This window comes from Colossoma macropomum, unplaced genomic scaffold (assembly GCF_904425465.1).
Source record: "Colossoma macropomum unplaced genomic scaffold, Colossoma_macropomum, whole genome shotgun sequence".
Taxonomy (NCBI): Eukaryota; Metazoa; Chordata; class Actinopteri; order Characiformes; family Serrasalmidae; genus Colossoma; species Colossoma macropomum.
The window spans coordinates 1-14,333 of record NW_023495914.1 but is presented as its reverse complement, the minus strand read 5'-3'; the positions used below and the strand labels follow the sequence as shown (position 1 = coordinate 14,333).

At 40.0% G+C, this 14,333-nt stretch overlaps 1 protein-coding gene across 1 annotated transcript in view; it reads left to right on the top strand.

Moving 5' to 3' along the window:
* LOC118803489 (F-box DNA helicase 1-like) overlaps window positions 1-12,356 on the top strand; it is a 47,458-nt gene extending 35,102 nt beyond the window's left edge. Inside the window, exons 18-21 of the mRNA XM_036563980.1 lie at window positions 6,302-6,421; window positions 7,288-7,391; window positions 9,725-9,844; window positions 12,070-12,356. Of these exons, the coding sequence (XP_036419873.1) occupies window positions 6,302-6,421; window positions 7,288-7,391; window positions 9,725-9,844; window positions 12,070-12,198 (473 nt within the window). The 3' untranslated portion in view covers window positions 12,199-12,356. The remainder of the gene's footprint in view (window positions 1-6,301; window positions 6,422-7,287; window positions 7,392-9,724; window positions 9,845-12,069) is intronic.
* The last annotated feature ends 1,977 nt before the right edge of the window (window positions 12,357-14,333 follow it).

The following is a 14,333-nucleotide window of genomic DNA, read 5'->3' as shown; positions in this document are numbered from 1 at the left end:
CAAATCTGATCTTTTCAAATCCAACCTGAGCCACTTTCATATGTGGTCCTAGATCGGATACGTGCGCCATCATTCAGCGTTACCATGGCAACAGCGCCGAACAGACGTTAAAGACTGTAAACAGTGGAAAAGCAGCTCATCTCACCTTTTTCTCCTTCGTCTCGCTCTAATAATGAAGCTGAGATCTGATCAGGGTTAATTATCTTCTCAGCGAAGCTCGTTCTGCTCGTTAGTTTGTGCTGATGATGAACGTGATTCATTCCGTGACGTTACTGAGTAGGATGAGCTCATGAGGGTCATTTCAGGACACCGGTTCGTCACATTAATGACAGATTTGAGTCACTTACCTAAATGAGTGCGAACCATCCTGTCAGAGAGATCGGATTTGAGCAAAAAATCAGATTTGAGCAACGAGGCTTGTAATGTGAACATAGCTTTAGCAGGCATCGCATTCGGGACAGAGCTTCAGAGCCATCATACGTCATAACTTTCATTGCGCTGGTGCATCATCTCTGAGACTAAGGACAGTTCTGACATCTGCAGCAGCTGTTGTTATACTTTACACAAATACAACAATCAAAACAGTAAAGTCAGTCAATAAATAACTTGCATCTGAAAACTTCTTGGTCATCAGAAACGGCCGCTTCGTCCAGTGTGTTCATCAAACTGAAGTGATGGAACTCTCGGCTGGTGAACAGGATTGTGGGATTGCCTTCGCTGAGAAGGATACATGCGATGCTGCCTTCAGATTTGGTCAAAAATAAGGCACCTTAGAAGGCAGCTGCCTTATGCTGCCTTCTGGATTGCCTTACAATGCTGTCCACATAGACAGCTGCCTTCCAAATGGACCGCAATGCTAGACTCATCCGTGTTTTTAAATGTGGGGAGATGATGAACCACAAAGGGGAAAAGCCCAGAAAATTTCAGGACTTTTCCATAGCTTGATATTTTCCGTAACTTTTCCAGGCTTGAAAATCCAAATTTTCTGTATTCCATGACTTTCCCAGGATTTTCGTGACTGTCAGAATCCTGCAGATTAGGCCATAGACATTTCTTACATCTGCACATGTAGGTTGCATTCGCAGTTGATGTACATATTTACAGCAGAGCGACGTGTTAGACAGGTATCAGAAGAGAACTGTAAGGGTTCAGCCGGCCCCGCCTGCTGCCGGCAGACGGCGACGGCGGCAGGGTGTCCAGCCTGCGCCGCCTGCTGCCAGCAGAGGGCGACGGCGGCACAGGGCCATAACTTCAGGGAACTCCAATTCCCAGAAGTCCGCGGGCTGATTAGGCCCAACGCGACACACCTACGGACTCCTCTACTTAAGGTCAAGGCAAACAGTGGTGTTTGTCACACCTTTGTAGAGGGGTGACCGGTACGGTACTTAGTGTCAGAAAAGAAAAGAAAAGAAAAGAAACGAAACTGCCCCAAAACTAAAAAGAAAAAGAAAAGAGGGCTGAGAAAAGAAACTGTCCCAAAGCTACTTAAAGGAAAAAAAAAAAATAGAAGAGCTGTTTGCTCCACCAGGCGTTCTTGGAGTGGAAGTGTTTTTTGTTTTCCTATTATCTGTCCTTTCGCCTCTCTAGTTCAGCCTTTGTTTGAGCACGCTGCTCTCAGCGTCTCTTTTGTCTGCCGTTCGTCGTTTTCCCGCCTTTTCTTTTCCCCCTTCCTTAAGGTGTTATTGCCATTAGTCACCTGTGCTCCTCAGTGGTGCAGTGGTAACGCCACGAAGTGCCGATCAGTACATCGCGGGTTCGAACCTGGCTTTGGGTCGCCTCATCCGCATGTTTCAAACTCACAACCCAGTGCCACAATAAACTCATTTTTCCATTTTTCTCTGTTTCCATTTCTGCACTTGCGTCCGCCTCCCCGCCGTCCCGTAACAAGAACAGCCTAGCTTACTAGCTAATGTTAGCTGTGCGCTTTAATGCAAAGTCTTTATAATTATGACTTTGTAAGTGGAAATAGGAGCTATCCAGCATAAAGTTCATTTAAAGGCAGCAGTAGTCTTGCGTGGGTATGCTAGACAGCTAGCCATGCTAGCTGGTTAATTGATATGCTACAACCTGCTGGTCGTTTCCTGTGTTCTGGTCTACTAGCTGGTGGATAGCTTTGGACACAATTTTACTTGAGCGTATAGAACTGAGTGAAAGGAACTAGCTGCTACACACGTCCCTTGAGGCCTTATTCATGAAGCGCACTTGAATTTCACACTAGACTTCTAGAAAAATTCTCAGCATTTGCATGTGAATCATTTATAGCAGGGGTTCTTAAACTTTTTCACAGTAGGGGTTAAAAATATATCGCAACATCTTTGCCAGCCTGAATTTTTACACCACACACACACACACACCAGCACACACATTCAAGAAATCAGTGGTGGACAGTAACGAAGTAAATGTAATTCGTTACTGTACTGAAGTAGTTTTGTCGTGTATCTGTACTTAAGTACTTCCATTTTGGGTGACTTTCACTCCACTACATTTCAAACTCAAATATCTCACTTTTTACTCCTCTACATTATGAGAAATCTGTCGTTCCTTTTGGTTTATGTGTGTATAAAAATGTAACATGTCAAAACGAAAGAAGCGCGAAGCAAGAACACCAATCAGGGCACAGCGGTCACTTTGTTTTGAGCTTGTTTTGACCTGTTGGTCATACCGACCCAGTGCAGCACACGGTTCAACATCAGTGCAGCAGCGTAAAATTCTGGGAGAGTCTATTCAACATAAATGATGAACTAACCTAACTTTGTGTAAACAGACCACAATATAGAAATATGTACTCATATGCAGTTGTGACTGATGTGTCTTTATTCTGAATTTATACAAACACTTTCATTTTACAGTAAGTTTGTTTTGCTAGTTTATGTTTATGAACAGAGACCTACAGATGCAGTTTAGTAAAGGAAACTCATTTGTGAATCTGAGTTTAAAGTTTTTATTAATCTTAAACTTGTAACTAAGTTCAAATAAATCTGAAACTGAAACTTTGCTTGGTTGTAAAAAGTGATTTTCAGAGCCACTCAGTTCTACCTGATGGAAACTGTTTGCCTTCAGTGTTTTGTGTTTATGATAATTTTAATAGACATCAGCGTCACTAATTAATGACTCTATTAAAAGACTGGTTTACCAAGAGAGACACTGGAGTATTTTCACCTAAAATGAGTTAATGAAGCGAGTCTTCTTACAGAAATGATAATAGGACATCAGAGCCATAATTAATCTTTTAGTACTTTTAATTTCGATACTTAAGTACATTTGAATGTGAATACTTTGGTACTTTTACTCAAGTGGAGCTCTAAAGGGAGGAACTTCTACTTTTACTGCAGTAATATTTTACCTTGGGTATCTCTACTTTAACTCCAGTACATGATTTTGTGTACTTCGTCCACCACTGCAAGAAATTACAGAAGAATAATAAAGTAAGTCTGCTCACTTACTGGGCCTGCACTCCTTAGCTAGCACTGCCTGTCACTGATACAAGGCTCAGCAGTCAATCTAGACCCTCTCTCGGTAACTTGTATGCACCTGTCAAAGCACCCCCCCCCGGTTCCACATCATGAACCTCAGGTTAAGAACCCCGGAATTATAAAACAAGTCTACACTTGAATCTGTGCGTGCAGCATTGAAGTGAAGTCATTTGTGAATCGCACAGTCGTGAAATGAGTGCACATGAATAAGTTTTCCGACTCCACCTATCTTTGAACTGATCTGCATATGAATGCTTCCAGCAATAACTGCTCAAATAGAGAGATAAGATCATAGTGCAGTGTTTTCTTCTACAGACTCAGTGTTCACTGGTTCAACAGCTTACTCAAATGGTTTAAGTGAAGTTACCCTTTATTAATCCTACAATGGGGAAATTCACCTCCCCATTTTAACCTATCTGAGCATACACACTAGTGAACACACGCTAGGGGGCAGTGAGCACACACACCGGAGTGGTGGGCAGCCCTATCCACACTGCACGGGGAGCAGTTGGGGGTTAGGTGTCTTGCTGAAGGGCACTTCAGTCATCTACTGTCAGCTCAAGGGATCAAACTGGTGACCTTCCGGTCACAGGGCTGGTTCCCTAACCTCCAGCCCACGACTGCTCCATCTTATGTTTCTTATTATACCAGAAGGGATCTGGAAAGGATTGTTTTTTTTGCCCTGCAGCCTCTGTGCTGTGGTGTAGTTTGTCTATATAACTTTTTAAATTTATAAGACATCACAATGTCAATCAAGTTTTATTTAAATTATTTGGAATGGTTTGGGCTAGAAATGAGCACAGCTGTGTGTTACTCTGTTTAGTTCATGATCCTGACTTGATTTAAAATGCTTAATATGCTTAAGTTTATTTTAAACTTTTTTTATAGTTGTCGGGTCTACAGGCCCACATGTAGATTGGTATACAGTGCTAAGGTGTGACTCTGTTACAATATGCAAATCAGCTGCCCAATGTTTCAGTCCCTTGTTAGCGATGGCCACTTTACGCTGTGGTGAACAAAGGAGTTTGAAATAAGAGAAGCAGACTGTTCATTCTCCTCTTCATCAGCATTATTGTAATTATGTTAAAGGAATATTTTGGCAAAAAAATCTAATTGGCACAATTGATCACTTACAGTCGATCAGTCAAGACATCATTGGTATCTGAAGTTTGTTTCTTTTAGTTAGCTGGAGATGCTTGGTTAACATTATTAACACTGGACTTGGACTGTCACCAATCATAAAATGTCTCTCAGCTAGCTCACACCTGCAGATCTTCATCCCTGCTGAAAAAAGACCATTAAAGACCAACTATTAGGATTAAAATGTAATGGTTTTGTTTTCTAATGGAATTTGGCTGAATGGGTGCAACTTTCCCTCGTGTCTGAAACAGTCCTCTGATTGAATCAGACTCTCTGTTTAGTGCTGCTAATCAGAAATGTTCAGCCCAATAGTAGTCACATAAAAACTACTCAAATGCAGGGTGGGGGACAAACAGAGACAAATGCAGTGTCCCAATCCACTACAATGAGTGTACTTTCCCTCAAAACCACACAAACAGGCCCTAAAGCACATTTTAACAGATAAACACCAATAAATATAACAAATGATTATAAAAGGATTTCTAAGGTCAATCCATGTCAAATCACTGAACACCCCTTTACCGACCATCTCAGATTTACTTCATACTTCCAGGAAATAATGGTATAAAGCCCTATAAGTACTACAGACAATTTTAGGCACACTGTAAACTCGCATTTTGTTTTAACTCAAATAAATTGTCAGTTGTACATGGAACTCAGTATATCCCCCATTGCTCAACAATTTTAAGTTTTTGATGATTTTGTACACCCAAATGACATTTTTGAGTTGAATTAACTTTTTGCTATTTAGTTTAGTCTGTTGCTATGGCAACTTTGAAACCCCATATTAAAAAATGACGACATTTCTGTTGGGTTTAATTGTGTGTGTGTGTGTGTGTGTGTGTGTGTGTGTGTGTGTGTGTGTGTGTGTGCGTGTGTGTGTGTGTGTGTGTGTGTGTGTGTGTGTGTGTTCTTCTCAGTAAAGTTTCTAAACAGATGTGTGAAACTAAGTAAGCTGTGAAATACATTTACATGTTTGTTTTGTTAACATGGTTTTATTAGATAAAATGTATATTTCTTTCCCATTGGCTCCTGGCTCTGTCTATTTGCATATTGAGTGTTTCTTTCCCTTTGTTTTACTCACCGTCAGTGTGCTTTCATTCCACCCAGACTGCTTTTCCTCAGGTGAATGTTTTTTTTTTTATAGATGCTTTACTCAGCTGCCTGATGTTGTGTTGTTGGCTAAGAGTGAAGGTTATCATTCTCTTTGCTGATGAGTGGGCGTTTGTGTTGGTCAGTGACCATGTTCACAGTAGAGGTTAACCCTTTGGTGTTTGGCAAAGTGGTTAATCTCACTTAAATAGAAAAAAATTCTCAATTGCCTAATGAAACATAGTTAAATTGCAATTTCAAGAAGTTAAATTAAAATAATTAGAATTTGAGTTGTGCAAACGTATGTTTGTTAGCCTAACTCAAAAATTATAGTTATTCTAACTCAAGTTTTCATTACACATTACTTCATTTTTTTTTTAAGGCAACTGGTTTCCTTAAAAAAAATTTGAAGTAAATTCAACTTATCCGGGCTTACAGTGCATGTGTTTATTTGTTTGAAGACAGAGACTTGTGGGTGGTGCCTTAATTTTTTTTTCTTTGAGTGCTACAAAAACAACTGGCACTGGACACAATTTCATGCAAAGCTGGAATGCTGCTTTCGTGTGAGTGACGGGCAGAAATTTGTTTTCCTGTAGATTTCATCCTGGGCACAGTGCACAAGTCAAAAGGCCTCGAGTTCCATACGGTCATCATGGCAGACGACTTCAAAACAGTGCCCAGAGCCGCATCCCCCCTGCGGGTCTCACTCCCAAGAGGTGCAGCTCTCTCTCACTCTCTCTCTCACACACACACACACACACACATATATATATATATATATATATATATATATATATATATATATATATATATATATATATATATATATATATATATATATATATATATACACACAGACACTCTGTCTTCTGTGCTTTTTGAGGAAAGACATGTTTAGCATGATGTTTATATCTTTGACCTCAACACGATCTGATTCCGATTATTTAGGAAATGATTAATTAAATCAGTTTAATATCACTTCACTGCAATTCGATGTTGGTGCGATTCAGGATGATTTGTAAAAATACAACAGTGACTGAAGGAAGTATTTACACAGCAGTGGAAAACAGACAATAGAAAACTATACACCAATATGTTTCTCCTTTTAACAATATTCACCCAGGAATCTTTTTTTTGGCCAATACATTTACACATGCAGTGCTACACAAACTGTTTAAAACCATTTATCTGTTTCCTGTTTGTAAAAAAAACACCATAAAACAATAGAAGAAACTCAAACAAACATTAATGCAGTAAAACGTAACACAAATTTCTTCTTTTTAAAAAAAGTAGCTGTGAGCTATTTTGACAAACGTTTGGAATTTTCCTTCAAGCTCTCAGCAATTTCATGGATTTGCTCAAATCCATCACCAGCACACCTGATAACTTAGTGAAGTATTGCTTATCCAAGCCATGTATTAGACAATAACTACAAGGGATATCAAATGCTTTATCAAAGAGAGTTTTGGCGACGGTTAAACTAACACATTTAGCATTTAATATTAGTGATTTTTCAATTTTCAAAATGAGTAATTTTTCAATTTAACAACCTTATTGGTTATTTGTGTATATATTTATGCAGATGTTCAAGAAGACGAGTGGAATTTGCTGTACATAGCTGTGACTCGAGCTAAAAGAAAGCTGTTCCTCAACAAAACCATCATCAGTATCCTGGAAATGAAAGGGGTGAGACAAGAATCTACTTATCTTTTAATCTTTCTATCTCAGATAGATGTGGTATCATCTATACATAAGCTGATTTTTGTTTTGACTGTGTATTCCAGCAATAATGGATTCGGAATGAAACAGAGAGGAATATCAGCTTTAATATTAGAGTACATGTATAGTAAATTACTCGTATAGCATTCGCAACCTATGTGTACAAAGTCGGCCCATTTCAGGGGATCATTAGTAATGTCACAAATTAACATAACTGACATATTTTAAAAAAAAAAACTTTTGCAACCAGTTTGATGGCTGTCTGAAGTGTGTGACTCATAAGCGGGGGTGTGTAGAGTAGCGTAAACTCGTTTAAAAGTATTTTACTGCAATAAAGTCTTGGCTATATAATAAAGCAAACAGAGCTTGTAATGCCATATGACTTTTGAGATGTTGTAGCTTCTCTCCAAGATGTAACGTTCTCATATTAAAGAACAATGAGATGACTGAGCCCAGAACTCCAGCAGAGGGCACTGTAGAGCATGCATCTTACATTTAATCAGTGTTTCTAATCTGTTTAGTCCAAAGAAGGAAGTATAGAAAGACTACTACAGCCGGCTAACATCTACCATACATTAGACAAGAAGCAGACAGAGAGCTCCGCTATAGCAAATAAGCACAGCAGAAAAGCACAGATAAACAGGAACATTTTACACTCTCCTCATATAGATTTAATGGATTAAAACATTCAACATCATTCAGTGAATTTGTCCCATTTATCACTAACTAACACTTCTCAAACCTGCACTTTTTGAGCTAAAAGGTACGAAGGCGAAATAATGTTTGGCACCCCTGGCCAGATTACATATTTTATTCTTCTGCAGCAAAGTATTTCAAAAATATTTTATTTCTGCAAATGGAATTCACAGTTACTTTATATTTGATTGATAATCAGATATAATAAAAGTAAAAAGAAAATAGTAATTGTGACTTTGAAGTTTGAACACCCTTCCAGTTGTAAAGCCTCAGTGTTAAGTCATTAGACTGGCTAGGGCAGGTTAGGTGGGTCAAGAATGGCTTATCAGCTCCTGCGTGACCATCTAAACGTTAGTCCTATAATCAGGAGGTTGTGAGTTCAATCCTTGGTAATGCTACAGCCAAAAGAGCACAATTGCCCCCCCCCCCCTTTCTTCCAATCACTGAACGCGATGCTAGTCAGTGCAGGCGTCTGTTAGCCGACGTAACCGATCTGGAAGTTTCCTCTGAGCGTGTTCGGCGTTAGTGATGGTTCAAAAAAATGCAGTGCTGCTTCACAGGACTCAGAGAAATCCTGTACCAGCCTTTGCCCTCCTAGTGCTGGTTGTTTCATGTGTTTGACCTAACTAGTGGGTGGAATCAGAGACAACTAAATTTGGGGGGAGAAAAAAAAAAAAAATTTATTAGGGATTATCAGCTGATTTCAGAGCGTGACTCTCCTGACTCTTCAAACTTTGTGCTAACACTCGATAGCCGTGGGCTCCGCTGATGCATACCAAGCAGAAAAAGGGCTATAAAAAGATATCAACGCACTTCAAGCTTGCAAGTTCCACTGACTGAAATGTCTTTAGGAAATGGCAGTTTACAGGAACTGGAGTTTTTAAACACTGTCCACTCACTATCCACACTCCTACCTTGTCAGTCCACCTTGTAGATGTAAAGTCAGAGACGATAGCTCATCTGCTGCTGCACAGTTTGTGTTGGTCATCCTCTAGTCCTTCATCAGTGGTCACAGGACGCTGCCCACAGGACGCTGTTGTCTGGATATTTTTGGTTGGTGGACTATTCTCAGTCCAGCAGTGACACTGAGGTGTTTAAAACTCCAGCAGCACTGCTGTGTCTGATCCACTCGTACCAGCACAACACACACTAACACGCCACCACCACGTCAGTGTTACTGCAGTGCTGAGAATGACCCACCACCCAAATAGTACCTGCTCTGTGAGGGTCTGATAAAATGGACAATGAGCGTAGAAACAAGGAGGTGGTCAGAATGTTATGATCAGTGTATGTAAAGGTCAAAGTGGATGTATAAATCACCGTTTTCTGTTTTTATTTGCATTTTACATACAGTTCTAACTTTTTTGGAATTGGGGTTGTATATTTGGCGTAGAGCAACAACATAATAGGTGAATTACTTATTGACTGCGTTGTGTATATATATTTAGCGTCTGCAGTCTACTCTTATAATCTGTGATAGTGTAGCCACATTTACCCTCACTGTTGATCACTCTGCATTTCTTTGAAGGTGTTTCACTGAAACAGAACAAAAACTGTCTTTTCACTGATTTAGGCTGCTTTTCCTTTTTTCCTGTCTGCTGTAGCACTGCTTCCTGCAGTCAGGGATGATCATGGCGGATCCACCTTTTGTATGTTGCGCTCCATACAGACGAACTTGTGGAATGGTGAATGGAATTGCTATGAGGAAGATGCCTGTCACATATGTAAGCTCTGCATTATATTGAATATCTGCAAAGGTCCAGCTAGAAACATCTGTAACTGCAGTTTCAACCAATGACACCACAAGACTGTCATCGCTGCCCATTTAAATTGAAAAAGCCTCTGCATCTGCAGTACTTTTAGTTAGGGAACATAACTGCACTATATTCTATTGCAGCTCCATTTTTGAAGTTGTATTGACTCAGACCTCCTGTCTGGACTCCAAGCTTTTATTTCATTCTGTTTTTAAACATTAGATTTTGAAAGTACAAATTCATACTTTTCCTGAAAAAACTTATTTAAGGTTTACAGTTGGACTGTAAAACTATTGCTGTACCTTTTGAGGGTACATTAACATTGTTCCTTGACTGAAACTATACCTTCACAAAACCTTTTACTCTGACATGGTACAGTATACATTTGCAGCGCTCTCTTTGAGTAAAGCTACAGCTAAACCTGGAGTGGTGGTTTATGGTGCTGTTTTGGCAAGTGCTTTTCACCAGGCTCAACTCCAGTCATGACTCTGCACAGTTTAGTGTTTACTTGTTCTAATGCTGTGTTCACATGTTTGTGGTAGAAGGCTAACCGGATGTTTCATTGTTTTCAATGGAGCCTTGACGGAAAATTCTGCCATACCAGCGGCAGCGTTGCCATCAACTAAAGCAATGGAATAAACCGGTTGTTTATTCCATCATTATTGAATTCCAGACAAACTCAGTATTATATAACACAAATAAGTGAGTTCAGAGCGCCTCCTGCCTTTCTCCACCTTAAAATAAACAGTTTACCAGAGGTGGGGACAAGTTGCTCAGTTGCAAGTAACAAGTCTTAAAACTCACGTCACGAGTGATGGTGGTAACAGTAATGCAGCCTATTAATGACAGCATGTTAGTGGTGCGTAGCTGCATTTTTATTTATTTATTTATTTATTTATTTATTTATTTTTACCCTTCCAACAAAATCCATGGTACACAGATACCCATGACAGACATAATGGCATACATTAAAGAGCAGCATCTACACATAAAAAGAATTTATAATGTACTATTGAACTTAATTAAAAAAAATAATAATGTATATGTTTGAAGATAATTTAGGAGAGTTTTTGGGAACACTGAGCACATAGGATCAAAATAAAAACTACAGCTCTAAAACAAGCTCAGTCAACTAAACACAACCACTAGTTTGAATATAATTTAGACAACAGAAACCAAAATGACCGGACTGAACAAAGGTTACAGAAAAGACAGTAGAATGATGCTGAATGTGCGAAGCTAAAGTTGACTTTTTTCGCCAGTGGCTTCTTATTTGAATTCCGTTCCTTCTTAATTGGTGCACCAGTTGTTCTAGCACCTCACTGCTGCACCATTTAAGGTGGAATGGAAAATTTGATTATGAAGCTGGTGAATAACAAATCAACTTCAGCCTTGTGGTGGATGTTGCACTTGTTTTATCTGCAGAAGCTGTTATATCGGTCGAACAGAGATGCTGTGTTTCTTTTGTTTTGCTATGATGAGGAAAATGATCAGTTCGCCTGGTGAGTTTCTTAGATACTATTGAGGCTTCACTCGTTTCCAGTTTATGGAGGTGAACTTGGGCTCTAACATTTCTCGTCTTCCAAAATAAAATAAGCCAAGCATAAACACAGTGACAGACATCTGATGACGTTGCTGTTTATCAGATGAACATGAACAGTAAGTGGCTGTGTAGAGTCCCGTCTGCAGTCAGAATCTCCATGTTTCTTCCACTTTTGAGCCTCGAGTCTTTCTGAGTCGTGAGGCTCAAGTCGAAGTCCGAGTCATTGGTGTTCAAGTCAGTCAAGTTGCCAGTCTTTTTTGATTTTGTCAAGTCGCGTGTCAAGTCATGAAATTTGTGACTCGAGTCTGACTTGAGTTCAAGGCTTCCGTCTTCAGGCTGCTGTCAGCCGCGTACCACTATGAGGTGTAAAAATGACATTTTTTTTCTCAATGCAAACATGTGAACGCAGCATAACACGCATGATTCAAGCACACTTGATTCAACATCTAGCTCTCAAGCTTTTGAGTTGTCAGATATGCTACAGAGGAGAAACACTGACCCCTGCAGGGTGTCAGTAATAGTCAGAGCACCCGTTTCAATATGCTTCTTAACATTTCCTGTGCTTTTCCTTTGATTTACTAGTGACAATGTTGGTGTGTTTATGGGGTACAGGGACTGACTGAGGCTGTAGGTGTTTGTGTGTGTTTTACAGGTGTGTGATCAGGAGGGTTCTGCAGTGAGTTGGAAGTGTGAGGACGGTGGGTTGCTGTGTACATCGTGTGTAAAACGGCGCCTTGGTGTACTCTCAGCTCTGCTGGCCATTCCCTCATCCACATCTTAGGGAGTTTCTCCTTTTCAGTCTTGGCTCCTCTCAGTGGTTTCTCCTCATGTTCTTAGGGAGGTTCTCCTTTTGAGTCTTGGTTCCTCTCAGTACCTCTAAGTGTGCACAGCTCCGGTCCTGGGGGTCCTTCTCAAACACTCCTGATTCAACTCATCTGTTAATTGCCAGTTTTTGAGTACAGGAACAGCTAAACTGTGCATTTTATACATTAAAGGCTGCAGTGAACTGCATTTATGGTGCTTGTTTATGGTTATCTAATAAAAATCAAACAAAGATCCATGAAATGACTGGTGTATCTTATGATGTATTTCATGCTGGTAGGTTACAGCTGTTTGTTATCCTGAACACCTGCACTGCTCTTGCGTTTCCTTGTTTATTCAGTGGCAGAGTTGTAAAAAAAAAAAATTATTCCTGCAAATGCATTTTTAAGTTAGTGATGGTCCAGATACAGTAACTTTACAGTTTTTCCTACAATCAGACCAAATGATCTGAATATTACAGCTCAACACTTTTTAACTCTGTTAAAGTGATGATCTGATCTGTCCAGGGTTTATGGTGAATCTATAATAGACTAGATTTCCCAAATCACAGCCGTTTACCTCCAAAACTGCCACAATCCTGTGTTGACGGGTGACCGTGAGCTGTAGGTGGGCTTCAACATTAACTAAAGTAACTAACAGACATTCGCAATAAAACATACACAACATATTTTAACCCCTTAAAATTTCAGGCTTAAGATAAGATAATCCTTTATTAATCCCACAACGGGGAAATTTGCGGTGTTACAGCAGCACAGAAGACAGAGCAGCAGGAAATATACAAACAATATATAAAATAGAATAAACAATAAAAATATAAAGATATATGCATGTACAAAGATTACAAGAAAAATATACAAAGTATTAAATTTAAATTTAGAAATGAAGAAATGTATGTATTGTAGTGAGTATTGCACAGTGAATAAAATAGCAAATAAATAAACAGTAATAAATGGAGAAATATTGCACTTGACATAATTGCACATAATGGTGGTAAACATATTGACAGTGATCCGCAGTGAATATACTACGCATGGTGGGTTGAGATATTGCACACAGTAAAGTGCTGTGGCAGTGATGTTGAGAGTTCTTGCACATGGAAAGTAATTGTAAACTACTGTCTACTGAGTGCCGTGACTGTTATAGAGTCTGACAGCAGCTGGGAGGAAGGACCTGCGGTATCTCTCCTTCACGCACCGCGGGTGCCGCAGCCGGGCACTGAAGGAGCTGCTCAGTGCTGTCAGAGAGCGGTGCATGGGGTGGGACAGGTTCTTCAGCATGTTTGTTAGTTTAGTCCTCATTCTCCTGTCCCCCACCACCTCCACTGGGTCAAGAGGACATCCCAGGACAGAGCTGGACTTCCTGATGATCTTATTCAGTCTCTTCCTGTCAGCAATGGAGATGCTGCTACCCCAGCACACCACTCCATAAAAAATGGCTGATGCCACCACAGCGTAGAAGAAGGTCCTGAGAAGTGCCCCCTGCACGCCAAAGGACCTGAGTCTCCTCAGGAGATGTAGCCTGCTCTGGCCTTTCCTGTAGAGGGCAGCTGTGTTGTCAGTCCAGTCCAGCTTGTTGTTGAGGTGAACACCCAGGTACTTATAGGACTTCACAATCTCAATGTTCACAGGCACCGGAGGAGAATGTTTGGACTTGCGGAAGTCCACCACCAGCTCCTTGGTTTTTCCTGCGTTGATCTGCAGGCAGTTCCTCTGGCAATTAGTTATTACATACTAAGGCAATCAGTTATTACATACTAAGGCTTTATTATTCAGTAATTACAGGGACTTCAATGCAAACTGGCTGAACTATTCTTAGGTCTATTCTTAGGCGGGCCTGGATTGTTAAGGGGTTCAGTTTAATGAATAGCTGCCTTTTTATTTTAACACAGGACGAAGAAAGTAGTAAACAGAGTACCTGTTTAGCTGGATTAGTTGGCGAGGCAGTTTGTTTTTAGTGTAAAGGTAATTTATAGACTAACATCAACTATTGTAGTGCATAGGAACATTTATTGAGGTTTATAGACTAATCTCCTGGCAAATAGGAATGTTTATTGAGATTGTTTATAGACTGATATCTCCGATTCTAGTGCATTGG